A 15596-nucleotide genomic window follows, 5' to 3' on the forward strand; every position below is an offset into this window, starting at 1 on the left:
ATTGCATTGTCCATTTCAATTCCGCTATTCTCCCTCATTCCTATTTGGGCTGCTGCTTCCTTCTATTCAGTCAGCTAGCCATTCCCGACTCCCATCCTCCTTCCTTCCTTCTTGGGCCTTGGCCCTTCATTCCTCCCTTGGGAAACACCATTGAGTCAAACACTTGACCCTCGGTGTTGTTCCTCTTTCCATCTCCCTTTGTCTCCTTTTGTCCTACCCTTGTTCCTTTTGATTCCGGACCCCTCCTTATATACAATGTACCTAGTAACTTGTAACCTCAGTCCGAAATCGACCTGAATTCCCCCCAAGAGACTTTCCCTCTGCTAGATCCGAAATTAGGGACCCCTAGGACAACCAGCAATGGCACAGCGCTCCGCCTGAGTTGCTGAGGCCGAGGTCCTTCCATGATAAGTCTCCAATTCCACTCCGGAGTCGTCCGAATCCCCGCGTTCTAACAGCCGACCCAGGCGGATGCACCCAGAGGACCTCAGGGCACTCATGGAGGGGCTGAGGAGGCAACTGATGGATGAACCAGGGACAGAGACAGATGGAGGAGAAGGGCAAGAGGTAGAAGCCCAAGAGGATTTTCAGGAAGGTGACCGGTGAGGGACGTGCTGTCAGGGACTCGTCCGGGGTCGAGGGGGCCCGGGTGTAGCGTCCGGGACTGAGAGCCTGGCGGGGGGCGGATCGGGCATGCATACTGACAGGCCCGATGTGGGACAGTGGTCCCTGGCCACTTAGACTGAAGTGGAAAGTTGTTATTATCATTAAAGGAGAGATATTGTACTACTTACCTGAAATGGGAAGTTGAGAAGAAGGCTACTTCTTCGGTTCCCACTTCAGGTTCGTTTATATACATGCGGCTTGGATCACATGACGGGTGCCACGTCACCCTCGCACACAGCTGTAACCACCTGGGTATCTCCATGGGAGATCCCAAGGGCATCTGGTGCAGGCGCGCGTGCTGGGCACAGCGGGAAGTCGCCCGAGGTGCCCGGGCCGGGTACATGGTGGGCACGCTGCAGATGGGTCAATGGTACATTGATACAGAGAAAGTCGTCCATGTAGAATAAAGGGAGAATAAAGAAGAAGTAAGATAGGGAGAAACTGAGGAGGGAAGGATGAGGGGGAAAGAAGGGAAAGGGGGAGGAGGTAAGGAAGGGTGGACCAGCGGGGTACCGGGTCAGGCAGGTGTGCCCTGACACGTGCCCCGGCCGCCTGTAGGCGATATTACTAGCTCGTGTAGATACTGTGACGCGCCTAAGCCAGCGCCGACGTCCAAATTCCACCGAGTCATCGCCAAGAAAAAGAGGAAAACCGCATCCTCGATCAGTAAGGGCAGAGAAACACCAAGCGCAGCGCCCGAAGTAGCGGTCCCGCCACCCGCCATCTACGTGTTGTCCAAGCAACCCCCCAGATCCCTCAACCTAGCTGTAAAGCTGACTGCCCTGACCTCTCTCGCCACTGTCTCTGCATCGGCCCTCCTAGACTCGGGAGCCACTGGGAACTTCGTAAGCCCCGAGTTCGTCAGAAAACACCGGCTCGAGACGATCCCGCTCCCCCAACCCATCCCCATCTGCAATGTCGATGGCACCCCAAATGAGAATGGGGCCATAACTGAGGAACTAGAGGCACTCCTGACATTTGGACGGCACACGGAGCAGGCCCGCTTCGCCGTCGCAAACCTTGGGCAACAGTCCCTCATCATCGGACACTCGTGGTTGCTGCACCACAACCCAGAGGTAGACTGGACACGGCAAAAGGTCAGTATGTCCCGCTGCCCATCCTCCTGCCGGTCGGTGCGAGGACATGCCGACTTGGACCCCACGGTGGAACCTGGGGACGGGATTTACACTGCCATCATCCCTCCAGGGTGGGGACACGAACTAAGAGCAACCACAACGCCATCTCAGCGGATGGCCCAGGAAGCCCACAAACCAGAAGTGGAACCTGCGCTGTTTGAGGCGCTAGTCCCAGAACAGTACCAGGGCTTCCGGGATGTGTTCTCGAAAGAGGCCTTCGACCAGCTGCCCCCCCGGAAGCCCTGGGACCACGCAATAGACCTGGCACCAGATGCCAAACTCCCGAGAGGGAGGACCTTCCCCCTGTCACGACCAGAGCAGAAGGAGCTGGACGAGTTCCTGCGTGAAAACCTGCGGAACGGGCGCATACGGGCATCCAAATCCCCGATGGGAGCCCCAGTCTTCTTTGTCAAGAAGAAGGATGGATCTTTGCGCCTAGTCCAGGACTACCGAAAGCTCAACGAGATCATGGTCAAAAACTCATATCCCCTCCCACTCATTTCGGACGTTCTCGCACGCCTCCGAAATGCTAAGTACTTCTCGGCGCTAGACTTGTGCTGGGGATTTAACAACGTCCGCATCAAGGATGGCGATGAGTGGAAGGCGGCGTTTTCGACCAACCAGGGATTATTTGAGCCTACCGTCATGTTCTTCGGCTTGTGTAACTCCCCAGCGACGTTCCAAACAATGATGAACGACATTCTCCGAGACTTCATTGACCGAGAGGTCGTCATCTGCTACATGGACGACATCTTGATCTTCACTGCCACCCTGGAAGAACACCGGAAGGTCGTCCGAGAGGTCCTGGAGACGCTGTGGAAGCGGAGGCTCTTCTTGAAGCCAGAAAAGTGCAAGTTTGAGCAGAAGCGGATCGAGTACCTCGGCCTCGTCATCTCCGAGGGAAGCGTCGCGATGGACCCCGTGAAAGTCCGTGGAGTCCTTGACTGGCCAACCCCAACCAAGGTCAAGGAAGTACAGTCCTTCTTAGGGTTTGTCAACTTTTATCGCCGGTTCATCAAAGACTTTTCCGAGATAGCCTGCCCCCTCCACGCGCTAACCCGCAAAACCAAGTCATGGACCTGGGGACCTGACAAAAACCGCGCTTTCCAGGCCCTCAAAGACGCCGTCACCTCCGCCCCGGTCCTTGCCTTCCCCACTGATACAGGCCACTTCAAACTCGAGTGCGACGCCTCCAACTTTGCGACCAGCGCAGTCCTATCCCAGCTCCAGACAGACAGAGAGTTCCACCCCGTAGCTTTCATGTCCAAGAGCTTCACGGACGTAGAGCGTAACTACGAGGTGTACGACAAGGAGATGCTTGCGATCATACGCGCCCTTGAGGAGTGGCAGCATTTCCTACAAGGAGCGGAGGAGAAAGTCAAAGTCTACTCCGACCACCGCAACCTAGGGTACTTCCGCACTGCGCAACAACTGAATCGGTGCCAAGCGCGGTGGTCACTCTTCCTCTCCCAATTCCACTTCACCCTCATCCACCGCCCCGGGAAACTCATGGGGAAACCCGATGCACTGTCGCACCGCGCTGACCACCCAAAAGGCAAGGACGACAACGACGGGTTGACTCTCCTCCAACCCACCTGGTTCGAGGCCTGCGCGGTGGAGGTGGTCATGGTGGAAGGCGAAGGGGTGACCATCCTCGAGAGGATCAGCAGGGCAAAGGACCTGGATGAGAAGGTGGTAAAGGCGATGCAGGAACTGGGAGAGGGCACGCTGAGGTCGGATGAGTGGGAGAAACAAGGAGAGCTGGTTCTGTACAGAGGAAAAGTATATGTCCTGAAAGACCCGCAACTCCGCCATGACCTAGTGCGCCTGTACCATGATGCGCGTGCGACGGGGCACCCAGGGCGGTGGAAGACCCTGGAACTCGTCTCCCATGACTACTGGTGGCCACGGATGGTGGAGTATGTTGGGCGGTACGTACGCAGATGCGACACCTGCAACCGTGTCAAATCCTTCCCCTCCCGTAAAGTGGGAAAGCTCATCCCGAACAAGATCCCCGCCCGCTGCTGGCAAGTGATCTCAGTAGACATGATTGGAGAACTCCCCGAGTCCAAGGGCTACAATGCCGTCCTGGTCGTAGTGGACTGCCTATCCAAACGCATCCACGCAATTCCAATGGTGACAACGGTGGACTCAGTGGGGATCGCGCGGCTTTTCCTTGAACACGTCTGGAAGCACCACGGTCTCCCTGAAGAGATCCTCAGCGACAGAGGGAGCGCTTTGTTTCGCAATTCTCGAAAGAACTCACAGACCTCCTCGGCGTCAAGCTCACCCCCTCAATGCCCTACCACCCCCAGACAGACGGGCAGATGGAGAGAGTAAACCAAGAGGTAGAGGCTTACCTCCGAGTATTCGTCAACCATCGCCAAGACGACTGGGTGGACTGGCTCCCGCTAGCGGAGTTCGCCTATAACAACCGCATCCACTCCTCCACCCGCTGAACCCCTTTCGAGCTCGACACTGGCCAACACCCTAGGATGGGGACAGAGCCCACACGCACATCCGAAGTAGAAGCCGCTGATGCCTTCTCATCGAGGATGATGAAGATGCAAGAAGAGGCGAAGGCGGCGCTAGAGCACGCGGCGGACAAGATGGCCCGCTACTACGACCGGAACCATGAGGCGGCCCCTACGTACCAAGAAGGCGACCAGGTCTGGCTCAGCACCCAGAATTACACGACAGACCGCCCAACCAAGAAGCTGGACCATAAATGGACCGGCCCCTTCACGATTATTAAAGTCGTCTCCCCCGCCGCTGTCAAACTCCGGCTCACTGCCCAACAAAGAGGGATTCACCCAGTCGTATCTGTAACAAACATCAGACCGCACCGCCCTGACGAGATCGCGGAACGCCCTGCCGACCCCCGCCCAGGCCCAGACCTCATGGATGGAGAAGAGGAGTACGAAGTAGAGAAAATCCTGGACTCTAAGTGGCTACGCCAAAAACTCCGGTACCTGGTAAAGTATACAGGCTGGCCACACTCAGAAAACCAATGGCTCACGCGTGACCACCTAACCCACGCCTCAGACCTGGTTGAGGAGTTCCACCAGACGCACCCACATGCCCCAGGGAGAGAAAGAGAGAACCGCCCAGCCGCTTCAAGGCGAAGCGGCTTGAGAGGGGGGTGATGTCAGGGCACACCCCACCTGACCCCGCGCCGCGCCGCCCTACTCCGCTCCGCGCCGCCCTACTCCGCTCCCCCGCTATTCACTCCCTGTTTCTTCTTTCCTTCTTTCCTTCTTTCTATTTCCGTTCCACGGTCGACTTCCCCTTCTCTATGTATTGCTACACACCTAACCCTGCTCCCCCGTTCGCCGTGCCCGCCGCACGCATTCCTGCTCACAGAGCGGCACACCTCCGGGATCTCCCACGGAGATACCCAGGGGAGTGCGGCTGTGTGTGGGGATGACGTGGCTCCTCCCACGTGACCCCAACCGCATGTATATAATAGCACCTGGGGTGGGAACAGAAGAAGCAGCCTTCTTCTCAACTTCCCACTTCAGACTAAGTGGTCAGGGACACTCACCCCGCAACGGGACCGCTGCTACGCATAGTCGACACCTGTCCCATCGAGTCCCTCGCACCGGGACCTCGCCGCTTTCGGAGCTGTCCCTGACAGTCACAGAGTTCGAACAAAGGATTCAAATCCGACGTGGCCGAGGGGACTAAACGATCAAGCCTTGACGTCAGACAACAAGGTGTTCGACAGCAGAGCCCAAACGACAACACAAAAACAAAACTAATCAACGCCAAAACGAAAAGGTTTCGATCGCAGAGTACAGATGGAAAAGTAAGGGATCTGAATGGAAGAACTTGCATGAGAACTTGCATCTGGACTGAGAGGTTTCACTTACGAGGGCTTGGGGGCTGTAGCAAGCGGGTGGACATTGAACCATTCCAGGTCACACCCTCTCAGTTGCTTCCGAAAGGGTCGGCTCCGATGCGGGATCATTGATATTGTGATAAGATCCCAGGAATAGTGGTGTGACAAACGCAGAGAACAGGACAGTATAAGTGAAGAAGGGTGAGCTAGCATAGCGTGCAAACCAAGGTAATATACAGAAAGGAAATTCTGAATGAACGGAATTTCCCATATAGTCGGAATAAAGGGACATGTGATAGATTCTGGGCAAGTTACTCGCTCAGCTGCTTTGTAGCGGAGTTGGCCGAATTTATTCGTTTATTCGCTCAGCTGTGCGAACGTGGCTGTTGCAAAACCCGCGCTAGCATGCTGTGTTTCAACAGTGGGAAGCCCCGGTATTCTTTGGGATCGGTGGATTGATATGTAATATTTTAGACTAGAATGCCTAGCGTTGCATGACCACTCAGTTCTAGACACGTAAACTACATAAATCCATTACTCAATAGTTACCTAGTGTTGAATGAACGCTAGTTACAGTTACATAATATGAAATTACTACATTACTGTAAACGGACCTCAGTTCTAGATACATTGATAAGATTCCAGGAATAGTGGTGTGATAAATGCAGAGAACAGGACAGTAAAAGGAGGCCCAATATTCTTCAGGATCGATGGGTTGATAAGATTCCAGGAATAGAGATGGGAAGCTCCATAGATGGGCTAAATGCAGAGAACCGGACAGTATAAGGAGGCTCAATATTCTTTGAGGCCGACGGATTGATAAGATTCCAGGAATAGCGGTGTGATAAATGCAGAGAACAAGACAGTATAAGGAGGCCCAATATTCTTTGAGACCGAGTCCAGTAAGTAGAAACATTCGCAGCTTGATAGCCGTCACTTCGCAGAGTCGGGACCCATCGTCGCTGCGAGGTGCACAATGGGCGAGTCATGTTTCCGGAGCCTGTGAGAATAGTTCGGAGTCAGCCAATATTGTCGGCAATCCCAGAAGGTCACGCTGCTATAGTGAAGTGGACTTGGCCAAATTCATTTGTCTAATCATTTCGCTCCACAATTGTACAATCGTTCGCTCCCCAGCTCAAACAATGTCTCAAAAACAGTACCCTTCCATGAACCGTGCGGCCACTGAGTGTGGTTTGGCTTCCTCTACATCCAAGGGCACTGGGCATGTGGCGGGCGACAACACTGGGCAACTGTCTCTCGTTTCTGACGCAGCCGACAAGGTTGCTGCGGAGAAACGACCTACAGGCGAACCCATCACCTCTTCTGGTCCCTCGACCACTAAGGTTAGCACGATTTTCCTTCGTCAAAAGCTAGTTCTCATTGTTCCTTGTTTACAGCCAATACCTTGTAACTTGCGTTTTACCAAAAAAAAGCCAACACCATCCAACGCCGGTACTTCGTCAGGTTCAGCTATCCAGCCCAGCCCCTCCCATCCGCCAGCGGTTGTCCCAGACGCCCCTGGTCATGGGTTCGGTGGTGGAGAGCCGCGATTCTCATTGCCAGAACGACCTGGGTGGGTCATAGTCGAATTTGAAGGCAGCACTCCAGTGCCTTTGATGCCTTCAGAATGGTATCCAGTTCTCGATCCTTTCAATTACGACCGTGTTTCTGGTCATCTACGGCGCACTACTGTACGTTGGCTGTGGGATCAGTGGCCCATGACCGAATCTCGACTCAAATGTCTTGAGGATGTCATCAAAGAGGATAATGAACTTTTCGGTGTGTTGGATCCATCTCCTCATGTCATGTCACTCAATCTAATTGTGGGCACTTTTAAATCATTCTGTCATATCCGTGCATACCCGACCCCGACCCGACTTCCGGACCTCCACCCTCTTCACCTCCGGAGTCATAACCTACCGCTGCCGTTCCGATACTCACCCTCGGTCCTGGCAACACACCTCCTCCTTACCTCTCCGACCCTATCTCCGTCCGCTCCGATACTCATCTCGGACCGAACACCGCCCCTCTCACCACCCTCCTACTACTCCACTCCCCCTTCACAACACCTCCACCCTCCCGTCATCCTCCTACGCTTCCCCTGTCCGCTCCGATACTCACCTTCGGACCTGACTACTCTCCTTTCCGCCACTCCTTCTCCCTTACCTCTCTCCTCCCTCTGTTACTCCTCCGCCACCCTTCCGCCAAGTTACGACCTTCCACCGCTGTTCCGTACTTCGCACTCGGACACTGCTCGTACCTTACTCCGAGCCTCCGTCATAGTCCCTACCTCGGACTTTGACTCCACCTCGGTCTTAGTCCATTGCATTGGTGACCTCATACTATGTAAACACCATTGCCAATATCCCTCGGACTTTCAACCCCGCCTCCGTAACCTCCGTAAGCTCCGCAACCCCCGAGCTTCGCAGATCGCCTTCGGCGCTCTCGCTGCTTGTAATGTATTTCTCGCGTTTTTCCCTCATCCCTATTTGGACTACTGCTTCTTCCTATTCTAGCCAGTTAGTCATCATCCCCACTTCCCCACTTCCCCTCATCCTCCTGCCCCTCTGGGCCTCGCCCTCCCTACCTCCTTTCGGACGTATCACAGGTCCTGCCTTATGACCTTCGGTACCGCTCTGCTCCTTCTACCCTTTGTTCCCGTTCGGACGTCTTCATTCCGATTCGGTTACCCTTTGTTCTCCTTGTGCTTTTGCCCCTTCCATTATATATATCGGCGCTTGTACATACTCGTTTTGGTTTAGTCCGAAATCGACCTGAAATGCCCCCAAGAGACTTCCTGCTCACCTACTGTGAAATTAAGGACCAAATGGACAAACAGCAATGGCACAGCGCTCCGCTTGAGTCGCTGAGGCCAAGGTCCCTCCACGCTAAGTCTCCGATTCCACTCCGGAGTCGTCTGTTTCCGCCCACTCTAACAGATCAGAGAAAGAGGAGCTTCGATTCAAAAAGGGAATGTGGACTTTGCAGATAGACGCTGATCGCTCTGTTGGCGAGTTCCTGAGGCCTCTGAGCAAGTAATCTCATTTCTCCCTGAATTTACATGCATTATACTTTGTGTAAACATGTTTCCTTCCATTCTTTATACCACATGCTGCTTCATATTCTCGCTATGCGGGAATTCGAGAATGAGGCTGACTCATTCTTGAACGAGGGGTGTCTGTCGCTCAAGAATTTGATGGGCACAGGTAGTGCAATGAAAATATATCCGCCAGGTCTTTCCTTAGTTCAGTTGCGATGCTCCTCTTGACCAAGAGTTTAGGATGCACGTCGGCCACCAAGTAAACGTGTTTGTGTATGTGTATTTGGTCCGGTGCCAAGAACGTCACGTTATCGCCGCCATAGTTCAAGTACTTGTTCTACCGCTTCATCACACAGAGTTACAGGGATCCTCACCCACGTCTTTGGTGCATCGTCACGGAGTGGTCGGGCTTTCTTGTTCAACCCCCTCCCCTGTTTTCGCTTGCACACCTTTATTGACATTTGGTGCATGCTTACGATGCGCCAACATCGTAAAATTGTTTCATTTGTCCCTTGCATCGTTGGCTTGAAGAGTTTGACAATAACCTTTCGCTGAAAATCACAAGCCTGTCATCTCATTTCGTTTCCAGACGGTGAGTGTTTTACTTTTGACATTCAAATTTCGCTTAGCATAACTGATATGCAGCCAGTCATCCGCTGTAGGAGAAATAATATTCAAAGAATAAAACAATGATCTATCAGAATAGTCAACAAACAGGTGACAAGTTCAGACGTTTAACAGATCTCATGATCTTTATGAGACTGGACAGACATTAGATCATTATAAATTATCTACACCCATGTAGTATGAGATTTAATCTACTACAATCATGCCTAGAACTTGGCATAGGTGTAATATTCAAAGAATATATCCCTACAACAAGAAAATAGCACATAGATGGCAGAATAAGAAGGAACATTGGAAAAGAAATGTGAATATCTCGGGAACCAGTAAACTTTTGACTGTAATCTTTTTACCATCTGAAAGGACTGTTTCTTAACTTTATCCACGGTTTTGTTTCATTCTAAAAGCTTCAAAACTGACGGAGATATCGCTCAAACGGCGAAACACCTTATAATTCATATATATTTATTTGCTAATTCTTACAAAAAGTAATGTGACTCAAGGGAAATATATTGGCGCCCGGAAGTCTGGCGGACCGAATACCATATGACAGAGTATTCCCCGGCGCGGGCGGACAGTTTTTGATCGCATCAGAAGAGGAGAAAATGCTAAAAAACCGGATCTTGTATATTTTCCCATGATTCATCAAAACTTTTTGATTTTAAGCTCAAATAAATCGGAACAAAGGAATGATTGATGATCTGGATCTCGGATCATAAGCATGAAGTGATTCAGAAGTCCGCGGATCGGTTAATTAATTGGGAAGGCTCTAGAACATTAGTAATGATGCGGCTTCACAAAAAGGGGTCAATTAGAGAACAGTCTAGAAAGTTCCTTTATAGCCGAGTCATTTCTAAAGATAACCGTTCGTAATTAAGGCGGTGTAGAGCATAGCTTCAGCGCTACAAGATCCCGCTAAGATCGGCCCAAAAGACAAAGAAATGAATTACTTATTGCTGAGTCATGTCCTAAGTCCATTATTAAGCTTACACAGCCCAAGCCCCTACATCATTCTAGAACTATCTATAATACAAATGTAGCACATGTAACTAGTGCGAGGCGTGGGAGTAGAGAGGCCTCTGAAAAGCATAAAAGGCCGCCGCTTCTGCCTCCTCACAAACCTCAGGTAGAAATAAAAGTTTAATTCTCCTCACCAGTGGTTGGTTCATTTGCTCCAAAAGATAAAAGCAAATATTAGTTGTTAGCTAATATAAAACTAACACGTCACTCTAAGCGTGAGTTAGGGTCAGTTAGACGCAGCTGAACAAAAGTGTCATAGTGAGAATTAGTGAGAATTTGGTGGAGGGACTTCTTAATTGAATAATCTCTCAGCAATACTTGGTTATCACACCACAGGAGAAAAGTGAGCGATCCTGAACCTGCTAGATAACTAGCACGCACTCTAAGCGATAGAAAGAGCAGTTTGGTCACTCCTGTATTGAGTAACATTTATTGCAGAATTATTTTATTAGTAGTTTTCCTTCAGTAAATTATCAGGAAAATCACGTCCTACTGAAAAGTGGTATATCTAGGTGTAATATTGACTAGAAATCATAGTAAAGTCAATATAGAATTTTATCCATAGACGATCTATACGTCAGGTGATATCGTTGGGGGTGTTTATTGTTGTTTAGACAGTGAACAACTATATATTTGGCAACCAAAACACGGTCAGTACGCAAATCAGCACAAACTCTAACATCGTTATTGGACATAGGAAACTGGTTACATAAGGTGATCCAGCTCCGCTCCTTCACCGCTCACTGCCCATGTCGTCAGATTCTAATACCCAGCGCTGTCTCCGCCCCAGACCCAATCCAAAGTTAACAACCTCAACTGCACCTGACAGTATGGATGATTTTTTCCTCATACAGCAAAATGCTGCCTTGCTGCCACCCACCTCCAGTGCAGAGCCATCTGCTGTGCCTGTGGCCCCCCTGAGACCTAAACATGCTGCTGCACACAACTTGAAGAAGAAGGTTTCACCCCGATGATCCAACATCCCTTCCCCTTCCACTCCCTCTTCTAAGATTGTGCTGAAAATCCCTCGTCGTCCACGCACCCACGCTGAGCTGAACGTGGCACCAGCTTCCCTTTCCTTGACCACTGCTGGTGAATCCAGTTTCTGTGAGCCACCATCGAATCCTGAAGCTGGTGAGCAGGTCAGTGGCAACCATGATGCTGCAGGTGACTCCACTTGCCTTGACCCGCAACCCAAGAGCACCGAGGCCGAGCCGGACGCGGCACCAGCTCCCACTGCCCTTGATGAGCGTAATCTCCATAAATCACAGCCAAACCCTGAATCCAGTGAGCAGGTCAGCAGCGAGCCCGACACTATGGGTGGACCCAGTTGCCGTGGTCCACTACTCAACAATTTCGAGGCCAGCGATCAGGCAACTCACCCTGTTGTCAGCACTGGTGTCACGACCGACAAATCCTGGGGCTCCGTCAGCGGCGAACCAATGCCGATAGGTGAATCCGCCGACCCGAAACCCATCCTAACCAGCCCCCAACCCCATGTCTGGCCCCCTGCCTTACTGCGTGAGACTTGGCCAATAATCAGAACCTAGACCCTGCCGGTATTCTGACCTTACCTCCAGTTCCTGAGCCCTTGGTGCTCCCGGCATTCAGTCATGCCTGCCTTGTCTCCATCTGAACCACACTCATCACTTCCCGCTATGTGGTCACAGCCATGCCCCGCTTCCGTGCATTCCGCACCCTCTGCCCACTCCGCACCCTCTGCCCACTCCGCACCCTCTGCCCATCTCTGCACCCTCTGGCCACTTCTGGTTGCCCTTGACACCTCTGGTCAGGTCAACACCCCCACTCCCCTCTGTACCTCTGTTGGCCTTCATGCTGTCCTTGTGTGACAGTGCTGGCAGATCAACCTCTGTTCGCGGACTTGTGTCGGCACCGCACCGACCCCGCTTATTTGCGGACTTGTATCGGTGCTGTGCGCTGACCTCCGCTTTTCCTCTGGCCATTTGTCACTTGGCAGCTTATCATTCATTCCTTGCCAAGTGCCATTTATTGTTTGCTTCCCTGCCAATATCGGCATTTGATCCCCTCTTTATTGGCACTAGGTTATTGATCTCATTCAGTTGTTCATCAATAACCCTTGCCACTTATTGTTTATTGATCTGTTCCTCGTTTCCAGTTCCTGGGCTCTTGTCCTTATTTAGTTTGACAATCCCCGCTTATCTCCGTGCCGGACCGCGCCGGACTGACCGGCCTTTCTATATTCCCTCTTGCCTATTTATATACCTTGTAAATACTTTTGGGGACCTCAGTCTGAAATCAACTAGAGTACCCCCCTGTCTGGTCTGAGTCTCTCCTTCTGCAAAGGGGGCTTCCCCCCCTCTGAGTCCATGCTCGTGGAGTCTGCGCTCCTCCTACAGGTCCGCTCCACCCGCAAGTCTTGTTTGAAGTCCGCTGTGAGTGTCAATCCATAAATATGGGATCTCCCCCAAACGTCAAGCTCAGGGCACAGCGCTCCACCTGAGTCGCTGAGGCCACGGTCCCACTTTGCTAACCTTGAACAGCGCTTCCGGACGCGCCGCATATTTCCGCCCGCATATCTGCGCGTGCGCTCCAACAGACCTCTGCCACAATCTCCGACCCCAACTCAGACAGAACCCAACCCACCTTCTGACAGTTTGTCCGACTCCGACAATATCCCAGTCTCTGACAATAATCTCCAGACTCTGACAAGTATTTCAGACTCTGACAACTGGCAGCCTCCCTAGCAGCACAATTGCCGATAATACTCCCCTTGTTGGCCAAACTATTGATGGCGAGGCTGGCGGGTTTGATGATGATTCCAGAGAACTGAATTTGATTGGGGACCCCTCCGGGGTGAACGTGAATTACCCAGAGCTTGAGGATGTTGCAGCAGCCAAGATGGATCTGATCAATTCCTTTGATGATCCTGAGGCAGATGTGTCTCCCCTAGTGGCTGGATGTTACTCAAAGGTGGAAATTAAGGAGCTAGATGCTATTTATCAATCCTTCCTGACTTCCATCAATGACTGGGCTGAGAGTCGACATCGCACCATCACCTCCGCACTCAATCATATCAGCCTTGCTTTTGCTACCCGTGAACGCCATGCTTCGGGGAACCCATGGAACGCATACCTCGAACTCAACCCCAATCCGGATTCCAGCATGCGTTATGACCAGTACATTCAGAACATTGCTTGGCCCAACTATAACAAGCTTACTCAGGATCATGGTGGAAATGGCAGCCAGGGCTGGCAGGCTAAGGCGCAAGAATTGATCCAACTTCAGGATGCAAAGAAGCGGGATAGCATTTCAATGATCCAAGATGATGCCAAGGACCAGGGGGGGATGATAAAGCGGATTGTCAAGAGCTGGAAGCAGGATTCTGTTGCAGCACATTTCGCTGGCATTCACATGGCCATGATGATTCTTCCATCCCATAAGGCTGCTTCCGACATGGGCACCTTCGAGTCCAATTCACCACATCTGCACCAATTTATCACTAGTAAGCTCGGCAAGGAGACTACATTTATCCCTGAGCTACACAGTATAATTTCAGGTGTTGATGCACCAGCTACAGAAGCCGTGGGATGGGACAAATTAAGGTCCAAATGTCGGGAATATTTGTGCCAGATCGTGGAGCAAGCCAGCATGCCCTTCAAAAAGAACTTCCAGTGGAACCAGTTCATTGCTCGTTTGATCCGGCAGGGGAAACAGCTTGTGAATTGGCGTGACAACCTCCCACTAGCACATGTTTTTTCGGGGGAATACTTGCAGAAAAAGACGGACACCTGGGAGATGCTGTGGACTTCCTGCACTGGAGCCGATAATCAACCTAAGCTTTTCATACAGTCAAGGCCTTCTGGAAGCGACGTTATTGTTGTTGCTGTTAATGAGGAGGCCATATTGTCATCTGGTGATGCAGGTGTGTTTTTGCAAAAGCCGAAGCGCACTCGAAAAGCCGTAACTCTTGTAGAGGATTGTGAGGATGGAAAGAAGGTGGCCAAGCATCATAGGGTGGTCTGAATGTGACCGCTTTGCTGGGTCTGCAAACGGTGAATCTTTTGCTCCCCAGGAAGATCGCCGAGTCTCTTCTACTAGTGTCTCGACTCTAGTGGCAGAAGAACCATTGCCTAGCAATGCTGGACTTGTGGGGTTCCCTCCCATCTCCATCCACAATCCCGATATCTTTGCATCTCTCCCTGGCCCCTCGAACAGCCAGCCTGCCAGTACTTTTCATGGCATGCCATATGGACTGGTTTCAACCCCAGCAATTCCGCCTTTCAGCTACCCATTCATCCCTCACCAACACCATTTCCCACCTATGATGGGTATGGAGGTGCCAGGTATGTCTCCCAGTGTCCCGACAGCTGATCCACGACAATTGCAGACTTTCTTCAACTTTAATCATCCGAACACATAAGCTTCTTATAATCATTCCATTTGTACAATATTTTTGCAAGCTTTCCCCTCGTGCTAACGTTTATCTCATTATCTTGATGTCATCGCTTCATTTGTATATACGATTGCACTCATACTCCATATCATGCTAATGGTTGTCTTGATACCATTTGTACATACTCTCACAAGTCTTCATCGCAATGCTACTCTGTTTGCGCAATCTCATTTCCGTTCAATATCGCAGTACCACTCCGCACGGACTGTAAGTAGGGGCAGCGGCCGCTGAAGTTAATTCGCACGCTTGTATATACAAGTGGATATACAACAGTATATACAGGCCGGGTTTGGCCTATTAGGGGCCAACGAAAGTTATACAAATAATCCACCTAACGAGGCTTTGCCCACTGGGTGTCCAAGGTGTTCGACATCACTAATATCCTAAACTCAGCGCCACTTTATATCCTCCAGCTGCGTGTGTAAAGGGCCTCAACGTTTTTAATTACCAAGAACTTTTCTGTGGCTCGTTTGTTCAACAACACCGCACGGGTGCTGAAAAGTAAGCACGGAAAAGCACAGAAGCCGCGAATGCTGCCAGTGTCTCATACCAATTGGCCCCTTGTACACCTACCACCCGGGGTCACCAGCCGACTCCGTCATCCCTCCGCTCTGGTTTTCCGTTTTCTTTCACTGATGCGCCTGGCAGGCATGAAGAATTGCTCTGCCTTCTATGTCCATGGGCAACTGCGCCGAGATTTGGAATATTCTAGGTATTTATTTGTTCGTAGGATGTAGGAGGCGAGGCTCCCTTAATACCTTGCTGTGGCGTCTCCGTCTTTGAGAGTACCTCTTACATATCGATCTGTATGACCCAGCTCATTCTAGCTACAAG

The 15596-nt window shown here is 51.4% G+C and overlaps 1 protein-coding gene across 1 annotated transcript; it reads left to right on the forward strand.

Annotated features, from left to right (window-relative positions):
- Window positions 1-6785: 6785 nt before the first annotated feature.
- On the forward strand, window positions 6786-7365 carry EI90DRAFT_3020418 (uncharacterized protein; the record flags this gene model as incomplete). The annotated part of the gene is given in 3 exon segments (XM_039057502.1): window positions 6786-6986; window positions 7041-7250; window positions 7270-7365. The coding sequence occupies 3 exon segments, from the start codon at window positions 6786-6788 to the stop codon at window positions 7363-7365; spliced, it is 507 nt and encodes a 168-aa protein (XP_038910489.1).
- Between the last annotated feature and the right edge of the window lie 8231 nt (window positions 7366-15596).

Source organism: Cantharellus anzutake, assembly GCF_015039405.1.
Source record: "Cantharellus anzutake strain C23 chromosome Unknown EI90scaffold_81, whole genome shotgun sequence".
NCBI classification, from domain to species: Eukaryota; Fungi; Basidiomycota; class Agaricomycetes; order Cantharellales; family Hydnaceae; genus Cantharellus; species Cantharellus anzutake.